The sequence below is a fragment of the Notolepis coatsorum genome (assembly GCF_963971535.1).
Source record: "Notolepis coatsorum genome assembly, chromosome: 6".
Classification (NCBI taxonomy): domain Eukaryota; kingdom Metazoa; phylum Chordata; class Actinopteri; order Aulopiformes; family Paralepididae; genus Notolepis; species Notolepis coatsorum.
Window position 1 is genome coordinate 27,793,297 of NC_140170.1, and position 23,446 is coordinate 27,816,742.

General features: G+C 44.4%; 1 protein-coding gene across 1 annotated transcript in view; it reads right to left on the bottom strand.

Annotated features, from left to right (window-relative positions):
- The window catches only part of LOC311230230 (serine-threonine kinase receptor-associated protein-like), a 51,479-nt gene that overhangs the window by 16,729 nt on the left and 11,304 nt on the right, over positions 1-23,446 (bottom strand). The window contains exons 4-8 of the mRNA XM_084316441.1: positions 15,810-15,891; positions 12,274-12,346; positions 5,248-5,347; positions 4,946-5,083; positions 1,698-1,834 (exon numbers count right to left, since the gene is read on the bottom strand). Of these exons, the coding sequence (XP_084172567.1) occupies positions 1,698-1,834; positions 4,946-5,083; positions 5,248-5,347; positions 12,274-12,346; positions 15,810-15,891 (530 nt within the window). The remainder of the gene's footprint in view (positions 1-1,697; positions 1,835-4,945; positions 5,084-5,247; positions 5,348-12,273; positions 12,347-15,809; positions 15,892-23,446) is intronic.

Here is a 23,446-nt window from a genome sequence, read left to right on the forward strand (position 1 = left end):
CTTGGTGCCGTAGTCATATCTACCTAGTTCCTCCTTGGTGCTGTAGTCATATCTACCTAGTTCCTCCTTGGTGCTGTAGTCATATCTACCTAGTTCCTCCTTGGTGCTGTAGTCATATCTACCTAGTTCCTCCTTGGTGCTGTAGTCATATCTACCTAGTTCCTCCTTGGTGCTGTAGTCATATCTACCTAGTTCCTCCTCCTTGGTGCTGTAGTCATATCTACCTAGTTCCTCCTGGGTGCTGTAGTCATATCTACCTAGTTCCTCCTTGGTGCTGTAGTCATATCTACCTAGTTCCTCCTTGGTGCTGTAGTCATATCTACCTAGTTCCTCCTGGGTGCTGTAGTCATATCTACCTAGTTCCTCCTTGGTGCTGTAGTCATATCTACCTAGTTCCTCCTGGGTGCTGTAGTCATATCTACCTAGTTCCTCCTTGGTGCTGTAGTCATATCTACCTAGTTCCTCCTTGGTGCTGTAGTCATATCTACCTAGTTCCTCCTCCTGGGTGCTGTAGTCATATCTACCTAGTTCCTCCTTGGTGCTGTAGTCATATCTACCTAGTTCCTCCTTGGTGCTGTAGTCATATCTACCTAGTTCCTCCTGGGTGCTGTAGTCATATCTACCTAGTTCCTCCTGGGTGCTGTAGTCATATCTACCTAGTTCCTCCTGGGTGCTGTAGTCATATCTACCTAGTTCCTCCTGGGTGCTGTAGTCATATCTACCTAGTTCCTCCTTGGTGCTGTAGTCATATCTACCTAGTTCCTCCTTGGTGCTGTAGTCATATCTACCTAGTTCCTCCTCCTGGGTGCTGTAGTCATATCTACCTAGTTCCTCCTGGGTGCTGTAGTCATATCTACCTAGTTCCTCCTTGGTGCTGTAGTCATATCTACCTAGTTCCTCCTCCTGGGTGCTGTAGTCATATCTACCTAGTTCCTCCTTGGTGCTGTAGTCATATCTACCTAGTTCCTCCTTGGTGCTGTAGTCATATCTACCTAGTTCCTCCTTGGTGCTGTAGTCATATCTACCTAGTTCCTCCTGGGTGCTGTAGTCATATCTACCTAGTTCCTCCTCCTGGGTGCTGTAGTCATATCTACCTAGTTCCTCCTCCTGGGTGCTGTAGTCATATCTACCTAGTTCCTCCTTGGTGCTGTAGTCATATCTACCTAGTTCCTCCTTGGTGCTGTAGTCATATCTACCTAGTTCCTCCTGGGTGCTGTAGTCATATCTACCTAGTTCCTCCTTGGTGCTGTAGTCATATCTACCTAGTTCCTCCTTGGTGCTGTAGTCATATCTACCTAGTTCCTCCTCCTGGGTGCTGTAGTCATATCTACCTAGTTCCTCCTTGGTGCTGTAGTCATATCTACCTAGTTCCTCCTTGGTGCTGTAGTCATATCTACCTAGTTCCTCCTTGGTGCTGTAGTCATATCTACCTAGTTCCTCCTTGGTGCCGTAGTCATATCTACCTAGTTCCTCCTTGGTGCTGTAGTCATATCTACCTAGTTCCTCCTCCTGGGTGCTGTAGTCATATCTACCTAGTTCCTCCTTGGTGCTGTAGTCATATCTACCTAGTTCCTCCTTGGTGCTGTAGTCATATCTACCTAGTTCCTCCTGGGTGCTGTAGTCATATCTACCTAGTTCCTCCTTGGTGCTGTAGTCATATCTACCTAGTTCCTCCTGGGTGCTGTAGTCATATCTACCTAGTTCCTCCTTGGTGCCGTAGTCATATTTGTAGAGCTTGAAGTCGTCTCCCCCGACCACGAAGAAGTCCTTGTCAGGATGCAGCGAGGCTGAGTGGATGGAGGCGGGAGCGTCCACCGTCTTGATCATGTCGAGGCTGAACAACAGAACACAGGTTTAGAACCAAGGAACACAGGTTTAGAACCAAGGAACAGAGGTTTAGAACCAAGGAACACAGGTTTAGAACCAAGGAACACAGGTTTAGAGCCAAGGAACACAGGTTTAGAACCAAGGAACAGAGGTTTAGAACCAAGGAACACAGGTTTAGAACCAAAGAACACAGGGTTAGAACCAAGGAACAGAGGTTTAGAACCAAGGAACACAGGTTTAGAACCAAGGAACACAGGGTTAGAACCAAGGAACACAGGTTTAGAGCCAAGGAACACAGGTTTAGAGCCAAGGAACACAGGTTTAGAGCCAAGGAACACAGGTTTAGAACCAAGGAACAGAGGTTTAGAACCAAGGAACACAGGTTTAGAACCAAAGAACACAGGGTTAGAACCAAAGAACACAGGGTTAGAACCAAAGAACACAGGTTTAGAGCCAAGGAACACAGGTTTGGAACCAAAGAACACAGGTTTATAGCCAAGGAACACAGGTTTAGAACCAAGGAACACAGGTTTAGAACCAAAGAACAGAGGTTTAGAACCAAGGAACACAGGTTTAGAACCAAGGAACAGAAGTTTAGAACCAAGGAACAGAGGTTTAGAACCAAAGAACACAGAGGTTTAGAACCAAATAACTAGGGCTGTCTTAAATACTTCAAAGCTTCGTTCGATGGCACGAGCTTCGAACATTAAACCCCCCCCCCCCCCAATCTTGCGCCTCCATTCCAATGAAAGGAAAGTAAGCGGCGCCTCGACTCCACCTCTCTACAACAAGCACGTGGAGATTATCTGTGTTGAAAACAACAAGGACATGTGCAGCAGACATGTCGACGAAGAAGTCATCAGACGTGTGGTTACACTTTAAAATATGCAAAGACAATGCCTCTACAACAACTTTGTCAAATCACCTAAAAAAGGTAAGTATCGTTGTACACGACGGCGACGCCACACAAAACATTAATAAGGCTATGTCTATGCTGCTATGACTAATGTGTTACCAAGTTGGCTAATTTAATTGTAATCATCTGCTTTTGTAGGTGCATTGTCTGATATAATTATAAATGATAAATTAAATATAATATAATTGTTTGCTTGATAGACGAAGGTTGCGACATAATTATGTAATGTCATGTCGTTGGCTGTGAGAGCAGCCCCACTGCACCCAGGCAGCGCAGCCGAGTGAAACCTTGTTGGCTGCGTCACAGTCACGAAAGGGGCTACTTAATTAATTAATCCAATCCACTTTATTTATAGAGCACATTTAAAAACAACAACGTTTACCAAAGTGCTGTGCAAGTCCCACAACATAAGATAAAAAATACAAATATAATTTTTTTTTCTTCGAAGCTTCGAATTAAAATCGAAGCTCGGCCCCGAAGCTTCGATTGCCAAAAACCAAAGAACACAGGTTTAGAACCAAAGAACAGTTTCAAGTTCAAGTTTCAAGTTTCTTTAATAGTTGTCATACAGAAGTACAGAATACTTTTATACAAAATGCTTCTTACTGTTTCGCTCCAGAGACTGTGTTAGACAAGATAAGTATGAAATAAAATAGTATAGCATGTAAAATAGAAGTAAAAATAGAGGTCACAGTGTTCAGTATAGACATATGTACAATGTTCGATGCAGAATAGAAGTAACTGAGTTACCATACAATATACAATATACTATGCAATGTACTAATATACAATACTATATAGTGCAGAGCAGAAATGGGATGAGGTACAATTTAGGTACAATTTACATTAAGGTGTACGAGTTGTAGTGCAAATCCTTTACCAATAAATATAAAGTGTAAAGTGTGTTTAGGTGTTCTAAAGTGTGTAAAGTGGGTGCTGCAGTGAGTTGTTTGTTTAAAGTGAGTGTGTGCGTGTGGATGTGTGTGCTGTGTGCATTTGATGGTTGTTGCATAGTGTTTATTGTTCGTTGAGCAGCCTGATGGCCTGGGGATAGAAGCTTCTTCTGAGTCTTTCTGTGCTCGCCTTAAGACTCCGGTATCGCTTGCCTGACCGAAGCAGTTCAAAGAGACAGTTGTTCGGGTGGCTGGAGTCCTTGATGATTCTCTTAGCCTTCCCCCTGCACCGCTTGTTGTAAATGTTCTGGAGGGTGGGAAGCCCCCCTCCAATTGTGCGTTGGGCTGAACGTGTCACTCTTTGTAGTCTGCTACGGTCTTGTGCAGTGCTATTCCCAAACCAGGAGGTGATGTTGCCAGTCATGATGCTCTCGATTGTACACGAGTAGAAGTTCCTAAGGATCTTCTGACTGACTTGGAACTTCCTTAGGCGCCTGAGGAAGTAGAGGCGTTGTCGTGCCTTCTTCACAACACTGTCAATGTGTGTGGTCCATGTCAAGTCCTCGGATATGTAGGCTCCGAGGTACTTAAAGCTGTTCACTCTCTCAACCGGTGCCCCGTCGATGCAGAGGGGGCTGTAGTCCTTGACCCCCGACCTCCTGAAGTCCACAATCATCTCTTTTGTTTTGCTGACGTTCAGGGAGAGGCAGTTCTCCTGACACCACTGTGACAGATTCTCTACCTCTTCCAGGTAGGCCCTCTCGTCGTTGGCAGAGATCAGACCCACCACTACTGTGTCATCAGCAAATTTGATGATTGTGTTGTTGTTCCGCTGTGCCACGCAGTCATGTGTGTACAGGGAGTAGAGGAGGGGGCTCAGAACACAGCCCTGGGGGGCCCCTATGTGTTCTGATGGATGAGGAGGTGCAGTTGCCTGCACTTACCACCTGGGGTCTGCCCGTCAGAGGTTTAGAACCAAAGAACACAGAGGTTCAGAACCAAAGAACACAGAGGTTCAGAATCAAAGAACACAGAGGTTTAGAACCAAAGAACAGAGGTTCAGAACCAAAGAACACAGAGGTTCAGAACCAAAGAACACAGAGGTTTAGAACCAAAGAACACAGAGGTTTAGAACCAAAGAACACAGAGGTTTAGAACCAAAGAACAGAGGTTTAGAACCAAAGAACACAGAGACAGAACAACCAACCAACCCAGTAACACGATACCGCAGCCTAGATAACACTGGACAGTGTTTTTGTGTGTATCATGTGTTTGTGTGTATCATGTGTTTGTGTGTATCATGTCGTACCTGAGTGCGTTGTAGAAAGCGATGGTCTTGCCGTAGGTGATGATCAGGATCTCTCCATCAGGCATGTACTCCATGCTGCTCACAGAGGCCTCGAAGGACAGGCTGTTCACCACCTCCATGGTGCTGCGGTCCCACAGCCTGAGAGACACACACACCTTACTGAGGTCACACACACACCTTACTGAGGTCACACACACACCTTACTGAGGTCAGAGACACACCTTACTGAGGTCAGCCTGAGAGACACCACGCCCCCCCCTCACCAGACGCCCCCCCCCCCATCGCCAGCCTGATGACCTCACCTCACGGTTTTGTCCTCTGAAGCCGACAGGATCTGTTTGTCGTCGTTGCACCACAGAGCCTTCTTGATGCCGCTGTTGTGGCCAGCAACCTCCTGAGGGTCTAGAGGGACAGATTACACCCGTTCATACTAAATCATGTCTTTATTAATACCTGTTCATACTAAATCATGTCTTTATTAATACCTGTTCATACTAAATCATGTCTTTATTAATACCTGTTCATACTAAATCATGTCTTTATTAATACCTGTTCATATTAAATCATGTCTTTATTAACACTTTCACTGCCACACACGAGATATCTCGGGTTTCCGATGTTGAAAGCCACTCACGAGATTTCTCTGATTTTTTTATTTTTTTTTTAGCGATCTGAAATCATATTGCATCACGCGAGCCTACCCGAGTATACCCCGAGCGCCGCCGGCGATCATATGTGGAAAAAAGCGCCCCCTATCGTCTCCCAGATGACATAAGGGATTTTGGAATGGACTCAATGAAAATGGATGGGAAAAAAATCCGGTACTCCACATTTTCCAGTCCACACAGTTCATTCTGGAGCCTCTCAGCCCCGCGGAATCATGTGTACTACTGTATCACGTTGGATCCATACACTTATCGATTTTTTCGAATGGTGATCAGGAATTGGAATATACCAGTTGGATACCATCTGATGTCAGGTAAGGAATCTATGTTATCAGTGTTAGGATAATCAGACAAATTTTGATGAAGATATAGGCTGTTTTGTGAAATGGGCTCTTTCGGTTTCACTGTAAAAGTCCAAGAGGAAATGAACACTGCGATTATCCGTGCGCGGCTCGTGCGCGTGCTTGCGTGCACGTATAATATTGATCATCTAGCGTTTATTTGAAAACGATTCATAAATAGGCCGACGAATATCAACGTTCTGGAATATTCCAGTAAAAGACGATTATCACAGAATGGTCTAGAATGAACTGTTTTTTACCTCAAAACGGGTGCTTTTCAAAATGCTCTGAAACGGAAATGAAGCGATAAAAAACCAATCTGCCTTGACAGCACTGACTGGAAAAGTATTCTTTGATAAGCGACGGGCAGATTAGACACATAGCCATAATTTAAAACATAGATTAGGCGATATTAACGTTAACATTGAAGTGGACCGTGGCATCAAGGGGGTAAAAAGGAAAACCCGGCGTGGCACTCAAAGTGTTAATACCTGTTCATACTAAATCATGTCTTTATTAATACCTGTTCATACTAAATCATGTCTTTATTAATACCTGTTCACACTAAATCATATCTTTATTAATACCCGTTAATACTAAATCATGTCTTTATTAATACCTGTTAATACTAAATCATATCTTTATTAATACCTGTTCATACTAAATCATATCTTTATTAATACCTGTTATTACATGGCGTTTTAACATTCGCCAAAATGCTTGATTGTGATTGGTTGCCCCTAACAGCGGTCAATTATTTCTCGATAATTCACCGCTGCTACGGGCAACGTGCAATAATGACCGCTGTTAGGGGCAACAGAGTGCTATTGACCAATCACAATCAAGCATTTTGATCGCAGTCATGAAAGCTAAGCTTTACCATTCTGCACTACAGCTGCACTACATCAGGTGCAATCAAGTCCACACACCTGCCGGCGATGACAGAGGAGCAACAGAACAGAACTGCGTCTGCATTTGATCTCGTCTTGTCGATGGTGTAAAATGAATTACGTATATTGTTAGTAAGTTAGCCCTGTAATAAGCTGGATAATGTATAGCTATACTCGGTCATTGTCGCAAAATAATTGACCTTCACTGCGTTTAGAACACCGTGTCGGTCAATTATTTTGCGACAATGACTGTAAAGGCCGAATGAGTGTTTTTTGTTATTGATTATTATTATTATTATTATTATTAGTATCAATATTATCATTATTACTATTATTATTATCATTATTAGAAGGTTACAATTTATGGGAATGTTACAATTTATGGGAATGTAATGAGTTATGGGAATGTAATGTTTTATGGGAATGTAATGATTGAGGGGAATGTTATGATTCTGTGTAGCCTGTTGGGTGGACTCTGTTGCGCTGTGAGTGGATCACCTGCACCTGTCAGGTGATCGGCCACGGCGCGGCAGAGATCATTAAATAGGTGATAGGAATCAGCTGTGGGCGGTAGCCGATGGGGAAGGCATATGATTTTCTTACCGCTCGCTTAGGAAGCTTAACGCTTTAGAACGCTTAGAACGCTTCAGCGCTTCAGGACGCTTTCAGAAACTGTTTAGATTAGTCTTATTTAGGAAACACTTTAAGCAATTAGACCAGGTTATATGACGTTTAGGATCACTGTGATCAACCCTCCCATGTAACCTAATTAAATCGGATCACCACATCGGTGTCTGATAACGGAGCTTAATGTGTGAAGACTATTTCTTTGGACGTTGAGCGCGTATGGATTCACTCCCCGTCTACACCAGGAAACGGCACCGGCATGTTGCCGTTACAATAAGTAAGAAAATCAGCTTTTATTGAAGTCACAGGGGCTTCAATAAAGTGAAAGAGGACTCGCGCAGATATTGACGCGACCCAAGGCAGAGGCGCGCGTCAATAAGGACAACACCGGAGGAGGACTCGCAAGAGGACTGACAACAAGGATCCAGCATTGTTGTGAGACTACTAGCAATCAAAGATCATCGATCAGCAGGAAGGAATCGATCCACACCAGCACAGTGAATGATCACAGCCCGAGGACATCGCTGCCTGTGATCAGCAACAGGATCGATCAACGAAAGCATCACCACCAAGAGGGGAGGATCCTCCCTCCCGGCTCGAGGACATCAAAGGGAACGTGTGTGAGTAGAATGTATGAATGGAATAGACACTACCACGTACGTGGCGCGCGCAAACGGCGCTGTGGAATATAAGCCAAATTATAAAGCTGTCTTAAGAACTGGTCGATAAATATATACAAGATGTCAAGATGTCAGATATTGAAACAGAGAACATGGATTTGACACAAGCGGCAGATATTGAAACAGAGAACATGGATTTGACACAAGATGCCAGATACTGAAACAGAGAACATGGATTTGACACAAGCGGAAATGGAGGCTGAATATAGTCTAAAGAGAGCTGCAGTAGAGGCTGAATTAAGTCTAAACAGAGCTGCAGTAGAGGCTGAATTTAGTCTAAAGAGGGCTGCATTAGAGGCTGAATTAAGCCATAACAGAGCTGCAGTAGAGGCTGCATTAGAGGCTGAATTTAGTCTAAAGAGAGCTGCATTAAAGGCAGAGAGGGAGATGTTGGAAATTGATACTGACATCTCTGTATCAAAAGCCAAAATCAAAGTAATGGAACATTTTGAATTAGAGGATAGATTAAGGCTGCAGGAGGCTAATTTAAAGGCTGAATTAAAGGTTAAATTAAGGCTGCAGGAGCAGGAGCAGCTCCAGCTAATTAGCCACCAGCAACAGCAACAGGAGGCCAGACCGGCTGACAAGAAACAGTTTTACTCTGACTCTGTCAACCCAAGTGACATGCCTGCCTGCAAAGAGCAGCTGAGGAGAGAGAGCGGAAGTACAAGCGTAGACGGATTGAGGATCAGCGACAACTTCTGCGGCTGCAGAGACAGCTTCAACAGGAGAGGGCCTACCTCGTGTCTCTACAGCAACAACAACAGCAACTACAGCAACAACAGCAACAACAGCCACAAGAGCTACAGCAGCAACAACAACAGCAAGAACAAAGCCAGCAGCAACAAGAGCAGCAAGAACAACGCCAGCAGCAACAACAGCAAGAACAACGCCAGCAGCAACAAGAGCAGCAACGCCAGCAGCAACAAGAGCAGCAACGCCAGCAGCAACAAGAGCAGCAAGAGCAACGCCAGCAGCAACAAGAGCAGCAACGCCAGCAGCAACAAGAGCAGCAAGAGCAACGCCAGCAGCAACAAGAGCAGCAACGCCAGCAGCAACAAGAGCAGCAAGAACAACGCCAGCAGCAACAAGAGCAGCAAGAGCAACAACAGCAGCAACAGCAGCAACAACAGCAACAGCAGCAACAGCAGCAACAACAGCAGCAAGAGCAGCAACAGCAGCAACAACAGCAGCAAGAGCAGCAACAGCAGCAGCAACAACAACAGAAGCTAGCCCAGAGCCTGGTTCTCCAGGCTCAGCAGAACCAGCAACAGAACCAAGTCCAGATGGCACCAACCCCGAAGTCTGCAGCCAGCCAGGCTCAGCTGAAGAAGAAGCCAGAGGTGAAAGTGAAGTCCCTTGACGGCAAACAAAGACAACAGCTGAAACGGCAGCAGACAGCCGCCACCAAGCCACAGGTGGCTCAGGTTTCCACGCACCTGCAAAATAAACTCATGAAGGATGCAGAGCGCAAAGATGACTGCACGGATAAACGGAAGGACAAGGACAAGTACAAGAACAAGAGAAAGAAGGAGAAAGTGAAGTCACCAGACAGCCAGATTAAGAAGGAAGAGAACAGTTCTGTATTGGAAGAGAACAGTTCACGTAAGAATATGAAGTCTGAGCATGAAGAGGACCCCTACCACTCTCCTAAACACCAGAAGTCTCTGAAGAGGGAGCGAGAGGACGTGACAGGAATCGACTTCAAACCTAAGAACATCAAGACTAAAAACAAGGTCAAGAAAAGTAAACGGGATGAAGAAGAGGACATCAAGCCCGAGAAGACTAAGAACAAGAGAGGAGTAGTGGTGGAGAGAAAAGACAAGTCTGGAAGATCTCAGAGCAGAGACAACTCTGGAGGATCTAAGAGAAAAAACAAGTCTGGAAGATCTCAGAGCAGAGACAACTCTAAAAGATCTAGGTGCAAAAAGAAGACTGGCATATCTAACAGCACAGAGAATGTACCTCTTCAAGAGCTAAACAAAGAAGATAGCCATGTCTGGTACAAGGTGTATCATAAAAGAAGAAAGAAAAGACGACATGAGTGGTGCTTGATTCACATCATCATTCCAAGGCACCACCATGGCAAACTCTGGAGTGAGGTGGATTGTGGACTCTCAAGCCCCCCCCCCTTTCAGCCCACTTTGGTAGGGTAAAGGGGAGGCTGACCAAGGTCCTGACAAGGCCTTGACCTTGAGAAAAGGAAACACAAACACAAGAATGTGAACATGATGCATTGGTGTATTGATCACACGACAATAAATACCCAATTAAGACCAAGGAATATGCATCAATAAGACATTTAAGTTTATTATGGACTCTTTTAAGTTATGAATTAATCATCGCTATGAAGATTTATTATTTTGTAACATGGAATGTCCAGAAGACCAGAATATGGACTCGGAATGAACATTATCATATCCATTATGGATGGCAAACACGAGCAGGAGCATCAGCCACACCGGTTAAAGAGCCAAAGGTGAGGCTTGGTGAAGATAATGGGGCCGGTAAGGACTGTGCTTCAGCCATTATAGTGGACTACACAGCGCCCAGGAACCCTGGCCGCTCAGACGGATCCAGGAAGCCTTTCCAAATGACGAAGGTTCAACCAGTGCCTACTACTGGGGCCAAAAGGAGGATTGCCAGCCGTAAATGAACACTCACCTGGCCATGTTATTTATTTTGTAATTGTGTAAACACAATTAGGGGCCGGTGTAAAGGCCGAATGAGTGTGTTTTGTTATTGATTATTATTATTATTATTAGTATCAATATTATCATTATTACTATTATTATTATCATTATTAGAAGGTTACAATTTATGGGAATGTTACAATTTATGGGAATGTAATGAGTTATGGGAATGTAATGTTTTATGGGAATGTAATGATTGAGGGGAATGTTATGATTCTGTGTAGCCTGTTGGGTGGACTCTGTTGCGCTGTGAGTGGATCACCTGCACCTGTCAGGTGATCGGCCACGGCGCGGCAGAGATCATTAAATAGGTGATAGGAATCAGCTGTGGGCGGTAGCCGATGGGGAAGGCATATGATTTTCTTACCGCTCGCTTAGGAAGCTTAACGCTTTAGAACGCTTAGAACGCTTCAGCGCTTCAGGACGCTTTCGGAAACTGTTTAGATTAGTCTTATTTAGGAAACACTTTAAGCAATTAGACCAGGTTATATGACGTTTAGGATCACTGTGATCAACCCTCCCATGTAACCTAATTATTCTAATTAAATCGGATCACCACATCTGTGTCTGATAACGGAGCTTAATGTGTGAAGACTATTTCTTTGGACGTTGAGCGCGTATGGATTCACTCCCTGTCTACACCAGGAAACGGCACCGGCATGTTGCCGTTACAATGACCGATATACATTATCCCTTATTTAATACTAAATCATATCTTTATTAATACCTGTTAATACTAAATCATATCTTTATTAATACCTGTTAATAGTAAATCATATCTTTATTAATACCCGTTAATAACTGTTAAGCCTGCTGTTTTTATCATAAATCGATCAATAGACGTATTAGAACATGGGGTGTTATTGGAAAGCCACACTCATTGGCTACAGCCCGGTCCAAAGATTTTTGATGTAACGTTCAAGACAGGGGAGGGGAGAATTGGCACAGTGGAATTGGGATGGGAGAAAAATAGAAAAAGGAGAAAAAGTGGATAAGAAAATTAAGAAATGAATGGAACTGTACATCCAGTAGATTTCATTCACGGTTCTTCCGGGCACGCCTGGAGATACTAAATCCAAATTGAACTCTGCCAATTGAAAGAGGAGATTTGCCCCGATCCATAGATGTGCGAGTTGGCTATAATACCGGTAAGGTCATTTATAGGCCTGGTATTCTATATTCTATAATAATATTTCAAATTTCATGTGTCCGGATGGCAGAATTCAGTACTGTATCTACACAACCTTCTGTTTAATCATCTTCCCTTTATTAATTTGCTTAGATTTTTTGTGCATGTGATCTCAAGAAGGTGCTGAACGAGCTCAGTGGCAGTTTTTCATGTCTGGTCATTTTTAGCATGGTGTTATTCAATAGGTTAAGACAACTGGAGCAACACAAAGCAGCAACAATATAGAAACAAGCGTTTTCTCACCTGCCTCTGGTTTAATCAGGTCGTAGATACGCATCACCTTATCGTTTCCTCCAGTCAACAAATAGTTACTATCCTACAGGAGGGGAAGTGTGGGAGAAGCAGAATGAAAACTGTTCTCTCACTTACAAGCTCTTTATAATCACAGTACCCCCATTTTATAAACACAGTACCCCCATTTTATAAACACATTACCCCCATTTTATAAACACAGTACCCCCATTTTATAATCACAGTACCCACATTTTATAATCACAGTACCCCCATTTTATAAACACATTACCCCCATTTTATAAACACAGTACCCCCATTTTATAATCACAGTACCCCCCATTTTATAATCACAGTACCCACATTTTATAATCACAGTACCCCCATTTTATAATCACAGTACCCCCATTTTATAATCACAGTACCCCCATTTTATAATCACATTACCCCCATTTTATAATCACAGTACCCCCATTTTATAATCACAGTACCCCCATTTTATAATCACAGTACCCCCATTTTATAATCACAGTACCCACATTTTATAAACACAGTACCCACATTTTATAAACACAGTACCCCCATTTTATAATCACATTACCCCCATTTTATAATCACAGTACCCCCATTTTATAATCACAGTACCCCCATTTTATAAACACAGTACCCCCATTTTATAAACACAGTACCCCCATTTTATAATCACAGTACCCACATTTTATAATCACAGTACCCCCATTTTATAAACACATTACCCCCATTTTATGAACACAGATCAAATATGATTTAAGATCCAGCAATGTCATATAAAACGTAACCGCTTAAAATGTTGTCAGAAACATGTTTTAGTTTCAACTTTAGGTGGAAAAGAGAAAGTTCATGAGCAACAACCTAAAATTTTACTTTGGTGGAATTCCCCTTTAAAGGGGAACTCCAACATTTTGGGAAATTAGCTTATTTAACATCTTCCCTGGAGTTAGACAAGAAGATACATACCTTTTTTGTCCCTGTGCGTGCATTTTAGCTTTGGGAATAGACGCTCCGTTAGCATAGCTTAGCTTCATCACTGGAAGTGAGGCAGGACAGTAGCCTTACAGTGCCTTACAGTGTATTGCAAGGTCTGACATTGACCAAATTTGATATGCATGACCTTGGTGGGCTCTAGGTCAACTCCTGAAAAGGGGGTCAATGTCAGACCTTGCAATCAAAAGTTAGGGGGCGCACTGAAATTATGGCAAGGGTTATTAGCCCCCTAACTTTTGATTGCAAAGTCTGACATTGACCCCCTTTTCTCGGGTTTTGGTCGTTTATTCCTTTATTTGATATTTGTATTCATTATTCATCCACGGACCTCTGTGTTACATAGGGAATGAGTCTGAGGTCGCCAAACGGCAATACCGGCTGCATCCCGCTAGACGGCGGTATCAAGCACCCTTTGTACCCTTGTATCTTGGCCTGTGTAACGGCCAAACGTCTCCAGTTTCATGTTTCCTTGTCGGGCGAGGGCTAGCCGTTCTGCTGGTTCCATCGAAGCGCGTCAAATATCCCCGATCCATATGTTGTGGTGGATTATGCCGTGGGCCAAATGGAAATTGGATGTACCAGATGGCGATCAATCAATTGTAATATTATTTCTGGAATACTCCCGATCACAAGAAGAAGAACGATCCGACGTAAATTTTAGCTTGATCATGCAATGCTTTTACACTAATCGGGCTGATAAGCGTTTTTAGTGTTCAATGCGAATGTCGTTACTGACAATCAAATAATCAGAAACGACCCCCCCCCCCCCCCCCCCCCCTTTCATGCATTCATGATGGAACATAATACCTATGATGTAGATTTGATTTTGGGATAATAGCGTATACAGGCATGAAATGGCAACGTCTATAGTGGAATTGACGTATAGGGCTTTAACTCAGCATTTCATGAATTACCCTAGCCCGCTCTAAAACCATACTTATATTCACCACGGTATAACACAGGAACGTATGGATGGAAACATTTATTCTTTTTCACATATTGAACGATAGATAGGTGATGTCAAATGGGCAATAGTATTGTATCCATAGCTATAATATAGAATATAGTTATAGCGGGGCGGCCGGGTGGCGCAGCGGGCAAGGTGCTCGCCACCAACGCAGGATATACTGGTATCGAGCCCAGCTCTCTGCGTTGCTTCCGGCTTGGCCGGCCGTCGTACTAACACAATTGGCAGTGTTAGAGGGTGGGAAAAAGCCGGTGGGTGGGTCCTGGTCGTTGTAAACAGCGACTCCTACAGTTCGGTCGGGGCGCCTGCTCAGCGAGGAAAGGATCTAAGGGGGGTAGTGTGATCCTTCCACACATTACACCCTCTCAGTGAGAGTCCGAGCTGCCAGGTGAAAAGAAACGGTTGATTGGCTACACATGCATCTGGCCTACGCGGTGGGTCTGTTCGGGACACCGAGCCTGAAAATGTCTCTTTTTACCAGGGAATCGATACCGGTACCCAACTGTACCTTTTTTTCTGTACTTTACTCTCCCTCTCTGAAGTCTAAACTTCACAACACACAATCTAAAACCCCTTACCTCTGTCTCCCAAACCGTTCCTACAACAATAACTTGCAAAGGAGATCTTGTATCTCAATGGGACTTCCTGGTTAATTTTTATTTTTTTATAAAATAAAAGGCGATTTTTTTTTGCGATTTGCTAATTGCATCATTTCAAATCGCGATTTCGATTTAAAATCAATTAATCGTTCAGCCCTACCACCGATCGTCTATGAGTCATATCGGCCGATACACTGCCGATCCCGATCGTTTTTGGTTTTCTTATAGCAGCTGGCAGTATTATACTGTAGGTCTAACACAGGCATTCTCAAAGTCCGGTCTAAATGATCTAATCTAATCTTAGAAATTAAGTAAAGTGAATAGTACTGGGTGTTAAGCATAACAGTATCTAAGTTAATTAACTTCTGACCATTATAGTCAAAGTATTTTCCTATGAACTGAAACTTATAAGATGTTCTCAGTGTTCAGTCAAGGCTATGAAGCACAATAGCTAATTAGCCAACAGCTGCAAAAAAAATAAAAATTTGATATCAGGAGCTATCTGTAGCTACTGCTAGCCAGCTAGATAACATTAAGACAATGCCTCATGTATTAAACTAAAGTAAATAGTTGACTGTCATTTTGTTTAAACAGTAACGTTAGCTAGGTAGCCAACGTTAGCTCACGGCGGTCTCATGCACTCGACTATGCCGGAGCATGTCGACATGGCTCTGGGAGGGGGAGGGGCAGTGCGCTGCAGCAGCAGCTGTGTGCGAGAGAGAGAGAGAGAAGACGGTGAGAACTCCGCTGAGAATTGGATCACGATTTTCCAGCGTGTCATCGATCGGCGAAAAATAAAGCATTATCGGAATTCACAGATCACATATTTATACTGAATATCGGCCGTTACCGATCGCTGGCCGATCGATCGGGGCATCCCTAACCTAGACAGATGTAGATGCAAACAAAGGCTGATTGGCTGGCTGCCTCCACATGCTGTAGGGAATAAAGAGTCTTACCAGAGTGAAGTTGACAGATTTGACGATGTGCTTGTGGGCCAACGTCAGGACCTCGTCACCCGATACAGCGTCCCACACCTTCCTGTATACAGAGAGAAGACATCTATTAACCCTTACAGCGCCCCACACCTTCCTGTATACAGAGAGAAGACATGTATTAACCCTTACAGCGTCCCACACCTTCCTACAGAGAGAAGACATGTATTAACCCTCTTACAGCGTCCCACACCTTCCTACAGAGAGAAGACATGTATTAACCCTCTTACAGCGTCCCACACCTTCCTACAGAGAGAAGACATGTATTAACCCTTACAGCGTCCCACACCTTCCTACAGAGAGAAGACATGTATTAACCCTCTTACAGCGTCCCACACCTTCCTACAGAGAGAAGACATGTATTAACCCTCTTACAGCGTCCCACACCTTCCTACAGAGAGAAGACATGTATTAACCCTTACAGCGCCCCACACCTTCCTACAGAGAGAAGACATGTATTAACCCTTACAGCGTCCCACACCTTTCTACAGAGAGAAGACTTGAAGGTTGATCTATATGAAAACCGTTGATGTATAATTTAGCTAGCTCACTAACGTTACTGGGATTAAAGCAAGCTTTCAGGAGGGGCGGGGGTCCCATTGGCGGGGCGGGCCACCGCTTCAAGGCAATGGTAGGGGAAACACTGGATATACTATATGTCGAGCCTGTAAATCAGCAGGTATATTGGTTATTGCTTCGAAATAATTTTTTTTTAAATATATATATATACGTTTTTTTTTTTTTTTTTTTTTTTTTATGTTGTGGAATTTGTACAGCACTTTGTTCAACTTTGTCAGTGCTGTAAAGTTTAAACCTTTTTAAATCTTAGACAAACTAAACACTTTGCTTTCATGAAATATTGTAAGCCGTCATTTGAGGCTTTATAAAAGCAGCACAATGAACACAAATCTGTCAGTGCCGAGTCCGACCTCGTCTTAAATAACAAACAGCATTGCTTGTTGTAATTAACAAAGAGAGGCAGAGTTGATTTTGCAAAAAAATATATATATATATTTTTTTTTACATAATCGAATTTTTTTTTCTCATATTCGAATCCCATGCCCATCGAATGAAGCTTCGAAGCTTCGAAGTATTTAAGACAAAGCTAAGTTAAAAGAACGCATATAAGTTTGGGAATTTGTTTTGTTTTGATTTGTTTTGATTTTAGTTTTTTTTTTACTGAATAATGTAATGTGAGTGTGACTCATGTTGAGGTCCTTGGGTGAGCGGGGGGGGGGGGGGGGAACGAGCGAGTGTCCATGTAGGATGATCACTGTACAGTCTGTATCAGTTATTGTCTTGTCATGTGGTGTTAAGTTATCGTCTTGGGAAGTCTTTTTATGTATTATTATTGTATTGTTTGTGATATATGTTTTGTTTCATGTTGAAAAAAAATAATAATTTTGATCAAAAAAAAAAATAAGTATTTAAGACAGCCCTACAGCTCATCAAATAAAAAAAAGAAACATACTTTTCCGGACAGATCATCTGAGCTCCACTGTGTTTAAATCCAAATAATCCTCTGCCATTGTTGTAATATGTCATCTGTTCTCTAGTTCAGTCTGGTTGTGAAGTTAAATTCTCCCTAGAAGTGAAACTGAAACTTAGAGGATAAGTTGTTAAAGGGGCAGTAGGCAAGTGGATGCCTGAACACAGAATGACACCAGTATCACTGACTACCACGGCAAGCCTATAGAAAATTATTCTATTTAATAATAATAATTATCATAAATATAATATATACATTTAAAAAAATGTAAATAAAAAAATAAAAAATAAAAGAAATAGTATTAACACTTTGACTGCCGGGAGCCGTCTTTAGACGTCTTTGCTGGCCATGCTAAAGTTGCCGGGGGACGCTGTACGTCGTCTTTATATCAATATTTCAAAAATCTGCGATCGGATTCATAATGTCCCTCCGCTGGCCTGAGATCCACCAGCAGGACCCACTGAGCTCTCTGGCGGTTCAGGAGCGCCATCTGGTGGCCGATCGGCGCAAGCGCTTAACAGGAAGCGCACTAGAGGTTTTGCTAGACGTCCGTATTGCTTCCGGCCACTCGGTACATGTTCCGTGACTCTAGCTCGTCACACTACATAGCGATCGATTGCCAATAACTCGATAAACAACATGATTTGGACGTATATACCATTATACAAGCTGGAGATGGACCGGGTAATAATATATCCCATAATGATAAAATTTCTACTCGACGATGATCGCCCAACGGCGCGCGGAGACTGGGGTGAGTTTCAGCGTGTAACGTTACCGTCTTCGATAATAACTGATATTATCAACATTTGACCCACATTAGATGATTGGTATAACGCTGCCCACGGAATTATAAACGCCCCCTCGCCCATCCGGTCAACATCAGATGACGTGTAGTAACTTCTAGAAGTACGTCTAGTTGGAATTTTTTATATCGCGCTGATTGCCATCAAACTGTATTTCATCATCAATATAATGCATTTGGGGCTATATATCACGTTCTGGAGAAAGCTGCAGAAAGAGATGAAAACATACTTATACATTAGACCATACTTTACTATGAATATGTGAATGAAAAAGTTTAACGTTGCTACACAATGAACAATACATATCGCTGCTGTCGGGACAAAACCTCATAACTCCATTTTTTGAATTTTTTTTTTATTATATAAATCAACTCCATAGATCATCCTCCATTATGCGTGTGTGGGTTTTACAAAGTTTAAACAATGGGAAAGCATTAAACCGATCATCTGTCTAAACCTCCTAACTCTATTCACCATCAAATCTGTGTTAGTTTTTTTCCTCTGCTGAAAAGTTGGGTTTTTGGAGTTATGAGGTTTTGTCCCGACAGCAGCGATATAGGACTTTGAATGGGCCCTAATAATGGCAATGTAGCAATAGAATTTAAAAAGTTATAGCCCTGCAAAGAAGGGGACTTTCTCCATAGACAAATAGCGCTGGCAATCTATGGTATATCATTAATTTAACCTTAGGCAACCAAAGTGTTAATAATTATTATTATGAATATTTTTTTTCTGTTGTACCGAACTCGTACCGAACAGTGACCCCAATACCGAGGTACGTACCGAACCGTGGCTTCCGTGTACCGTTACACCAATGAGTCCTCGCTGCCAGGTGAAAAGAGGCTGCTGGCAGTCTCCTATGTATCGGAGGAAGCATGTGATATGACTTCAGGGCTCCCTAGACCGACCAGTGGGGGGCACATGCACGCAACGACCAGGAAGGGGAGGGGGGAATTGGCATAACGACTAAATTGAGATGTGGGAAAATACAGAAAAATTGTAGAAAAAGTGGATCATCAAAAAATTTCTAAACCAGTCTAAACCAGTAGTGATGGATCTAAACCAGGCCTGTAGCTGCCAGTAGTGATGGATCTAAACCAGTAGTGATGGATCTAAACCAGTAGTGATGGATCTAAACCAGTAGTGATGGATCCAGTAGTGATGGATCTAAACCAGTAGTGATGGATCTAAACCAGTAGTGATGGATCTATAGTGATGGATCTAAACCAGTAGTGATGGATCTAAACCAGTAGTGATGGATCTAAAAGGATCTAAACCAGTAGTGATGGATCCAGTAGTGATGGATCTAAACCAGTAGTGATGGATCTGAACCAGTAGTGATGGATCTAAACCAGTAGTGATGGATCTAAACCAGTAGTGATGGATCTAAAGCAGGGGTCTCAAACTCGCGGCCCGCGTTTGCGGCCCCCTACTGGACATCAATTAATGTTAATGCGGCCCGTGCACTACTGTTTGCCGAGTCGTTGCGCGAGAGTTGGAAGTTTTATTTATTTTATCACTTGTAGGCTACCATAGCGCAGGCTCATGACAGCAACGTTATGTTAGTGACTTGGTTGAAATGTGATTCCGGAGTGATATCAAGTAAAGTGGAAGCAAATGCATCCTCGCTATCTCTCCCCTCTGCGAGCAGTGCTCTGCATGGCCGGCAGCACTGCCACTGTCTGTCTGTGTGTACGGGTCTGGTCCAATCACATACGCGTCCCGTCAGCGTTTTTCCCCCTCACCTACAAGTTCAAGTTCAAGTTCTTTAATAGTTGTCATACAGAAGTACAGAATACTTTCATACAAAATGCTTCTTACTGTTACGCTCCAGAGACTGTGCTAGACAAGATAGTATCAAATAACATAATAACATAATATAGCATGAATTTAGAAGAAGAAAATGAGGTCACAGTGTTCGGTATAGACATATGTACAATGTTCTGAGTTACCATATAATATACAATACACAATACTATGCAGTGTACTAATGTACAGTACTATCTAGTGCAAAGCAGAAATGGGATGAGGTACAATTTTAGGTACAATTTACAGTAAGGTGTACGAGTTGTAGTGCAATCCTTCATCCATAAATATAAAGTGTGGGGAGTGGGTGCTACAGTGTGTTTGTTTAAAGTGGGTGTGTGCTATAAGTGTGTGGAGTGGGTGCTACAGTGTGTTTGTTTAAAGTGAGTGTGTGCGTGTGGATGTGTGTGCTATGTGCGTTTGGTGGTTGTTGTTGTGTAGTGTTCATTCATTGTTCGTTTAGCAGCCTGATGGCAGTCTGCGAATCAGAGGCAGAGTAGGGGAGTAGGGCGGGTCTTCACGGACTGCATGTCGTCTCTCTCTTTCAGTTCAAGTCGGAGCAGAGTTGAAAGCGCATCTATAGTAAACTCGCTCCCAGTTTTATCTCTGTGAGATAAATGTAGCTATTAGCCTATTCTCGCCAGCAGGCAGCCAGCAGAAAAATATGGCATTTTCAAAGATGGTCAGTAAAAGAAAAGTCGACTGCAATTCAAAGGTGAATGGACGGGAAAATATGCATTCAGCCTGAGTCCCAGCCAGGGGCATAGCTGGAGATTCTGGGCCCCATGAAATAATCAATTTGTGGGCCCCCAATCTATTAAAAAATGTGGGGCCCCCAATCTATAAAAAAATTTGGGGCATTTATTTATTGATGAAAACGCATAATATGGTTTTTACCTATTTTTCTTATAAACAGCTTTGTGATAGAATAAAAAAAATGCACAGTGCATTTCCATAGCTGTGGATGAGTCCACTGACACCACTGAGAAGCCTGAAGAACCGTTCATGTTCTGAAGAACCGTTCATGTTCTGAAATGTTATTGCTAAAGATTGAGAAGATTGGATCAGTTGTACTTTTTTTTTTAATACTTGAAACCCTTTTTTGTGGAATATTTGATGCGGCCCAGCCTCACCCAGACTCTACCTCCAGCGGCCCCCAGGTAAATTGAGTTTGAGACCCCTGATCTAAAGGATCTAAACCAGTAGTGATGGATCTGATTGGACTCTGGTTAGGACTCCTCTCTCCCAGGACCTGCTCTGGTTAGGACTCCTCTCTCCCAGGACCTGCTCTGGTTAGGACTCCTCTCTCTCAGGACCTGCTCTGGTTAGGACTCCTCTCTCCCAGGACCTGCTCTGGTTAGGACTCCTCTCTCCCAGGACCTGCTCTGGTTAGGACTCCTCTCTCCCAGGACCTGCTCTGGTTAGGACTCCTCTCTCTCAGGACCTGCTCTGGTTAGGACTCCTCTCTCTCTCAGGACCTGCTCTGGTTAGGACTCCTCTCTCCCAGGACCTGCTCTGGTTAGGACTCCTCTCTCCCAGGACCTGCTCTGGTTAGGACTCCTCTCTCCCAGGACCTGCTCTGGTTAGGACTCCTCTCTCCCAGGACCTGCTCTGGTTAGGACTCCTCTCTCCCAGGACCTGCTCTGGTTAGGACTCCTCTCTCCCAGGACCTGCTCTGGTTAGGACTCCTCTCTCTCAGGACCTGCTCTGGTTAGGACTCCTCTCTCCCAGGACCTGCTCTGGTTAGGACTCCTCTCTCTCCCAGGACCTGCTCTGGTTAGGACTCCTCTCTCTCTCAGGACCTGCTCTGGTTAGGACTCCTCTCTCTCCCAGGACCTGCTCTGGTTAGGACTCCTCTCTCCCAGGACCTGCTCTGGTTAGGACTCCTCTCTCTCAGGACCTGCTCTGGTTAGGACTCCTCTCTCCCAGGACCTGCTCTGGTTAGGACTCCTCTCTCTCCCAGGACCTGCTCTGGTTAGGACTCCTCTCTCCCAGGACCTGCTCTGGTTAGGACTCCTCTCTCCCAGGACCTGCTCTGGTTAGGACTCCTCTCTCCCAGGACCTGCTCTGGTTAGGACCCCTCTCTCCCAGGACCTGCTCTGGTTAGGACCCCTCTCTCCCAGGACCTGCTCTGGTTAGGACTCCTCTCTCTCAGGACCTGCTCTGGTTAGGACTCCTCTCTCCCAGGACCTGCTCTGGTTAGGACTCCCCTCTCTCCCAGGACCTGCTCTGGTTAGGACTCCTCTCTCTCTCAGGACCTGCTCTGGTTAGGACTCCTCTCTCCCAGGACCTGCTCTGGTTAGGACTCCTCTCTCCCAGGACCTGCTCTGGTTAGGACTCTTCTCTCTCTCTCAGGACCTGCTCTGGTTAGGACTCCTCTCTCTCCCAGGACCTGCTCTGGTTAGGACTCCTCTCTCTCCCAGGACCTGCTCTGGTTAGGACTCCTCTCTCCCAGGACCTGCTCTGGTTAGGACTCCTCTCTCCCAGGACCTGCTCTGGTTAGGACTCCTCTCTCTCAGGACCTGCTCTGGTTAGGACTCCTCTCTCTCTCTCAGGACCTGCTCTGGTTAGGACTCCTCTCTCCCAGGAGCTGCTCTGGTTAGGACTCCTCTCTCTCTCAGGACCTGCTCTGGTTAGGACTCCTCTCTCTCAGGACCTGCTCTGGTTAGGACTCCTCTCTCTCCCAGGACCTGCTCTGGTTAGGACTCCTCTCTCTCTCAGGACCTGCTCTGGTTAGGACTCCTCTCTCCCAGGACCTGCTCTGGTTAGGACTCCTCTCTCTCTCAGGACCTGCTCTGGTTAGGACTCCTCTCTCTCCCAGGACCTGCTCTGGTTAGGACTCCTCTCTCCCAGGACCTGCTCTGGTTAGGACTCCTCTCTCTCTCAGGACCTGCTCTGGTTAGGACTCCTCTCTCTCAGGACCTGCTCTGGTTAGGACTCCTCTCTCCCAGGACCTGCTCTGGTTAGGACTCCTCTCTCCCAGGACCTGCTCTGGTTAGGACTCCTCTCTCCCAGGACCTGCTCTGGTTAGGACTCCTCTCTCTCCCAGGACCTGCTCTGGTTAGGACTCCTCTCTCTCAGGACCTGCTCTGGTTAGGACTCCTCTCTCCCAGGACCTGCTCTGGTTAGGACTCCTCTCTCTCAGGACCTGCTCTGGTTAGGACTCCTCTCTCCCAGGACCTGCTCTGGTTAGGACTCCTCTCTCCCAGGACCTGCTCTGGTTAGGACTCCTCTCTCCCAGGACCTGCTCTGGTTAGAACTCCTCTCTCTCTCAGGACCTGCTCTGGTTAGGACTCCTCTCTCTCAGGACCTGCTCTGGTTAGGACTCCTCTCTCAGGACCTGCTCTGGTTAGGACTCCTCTCTCTCAGGACCTGCTCTGGTTAGGACTCCTCTCTCTCAGGACCTGCTCTGGTTAGGACTCCTCTCTCCCAGGACCTGCTCTGGTTAGGACTCCTCTCTCCCAGGACCTGCTCTGGTTAGGACTCCTCTCTCCCAGGAC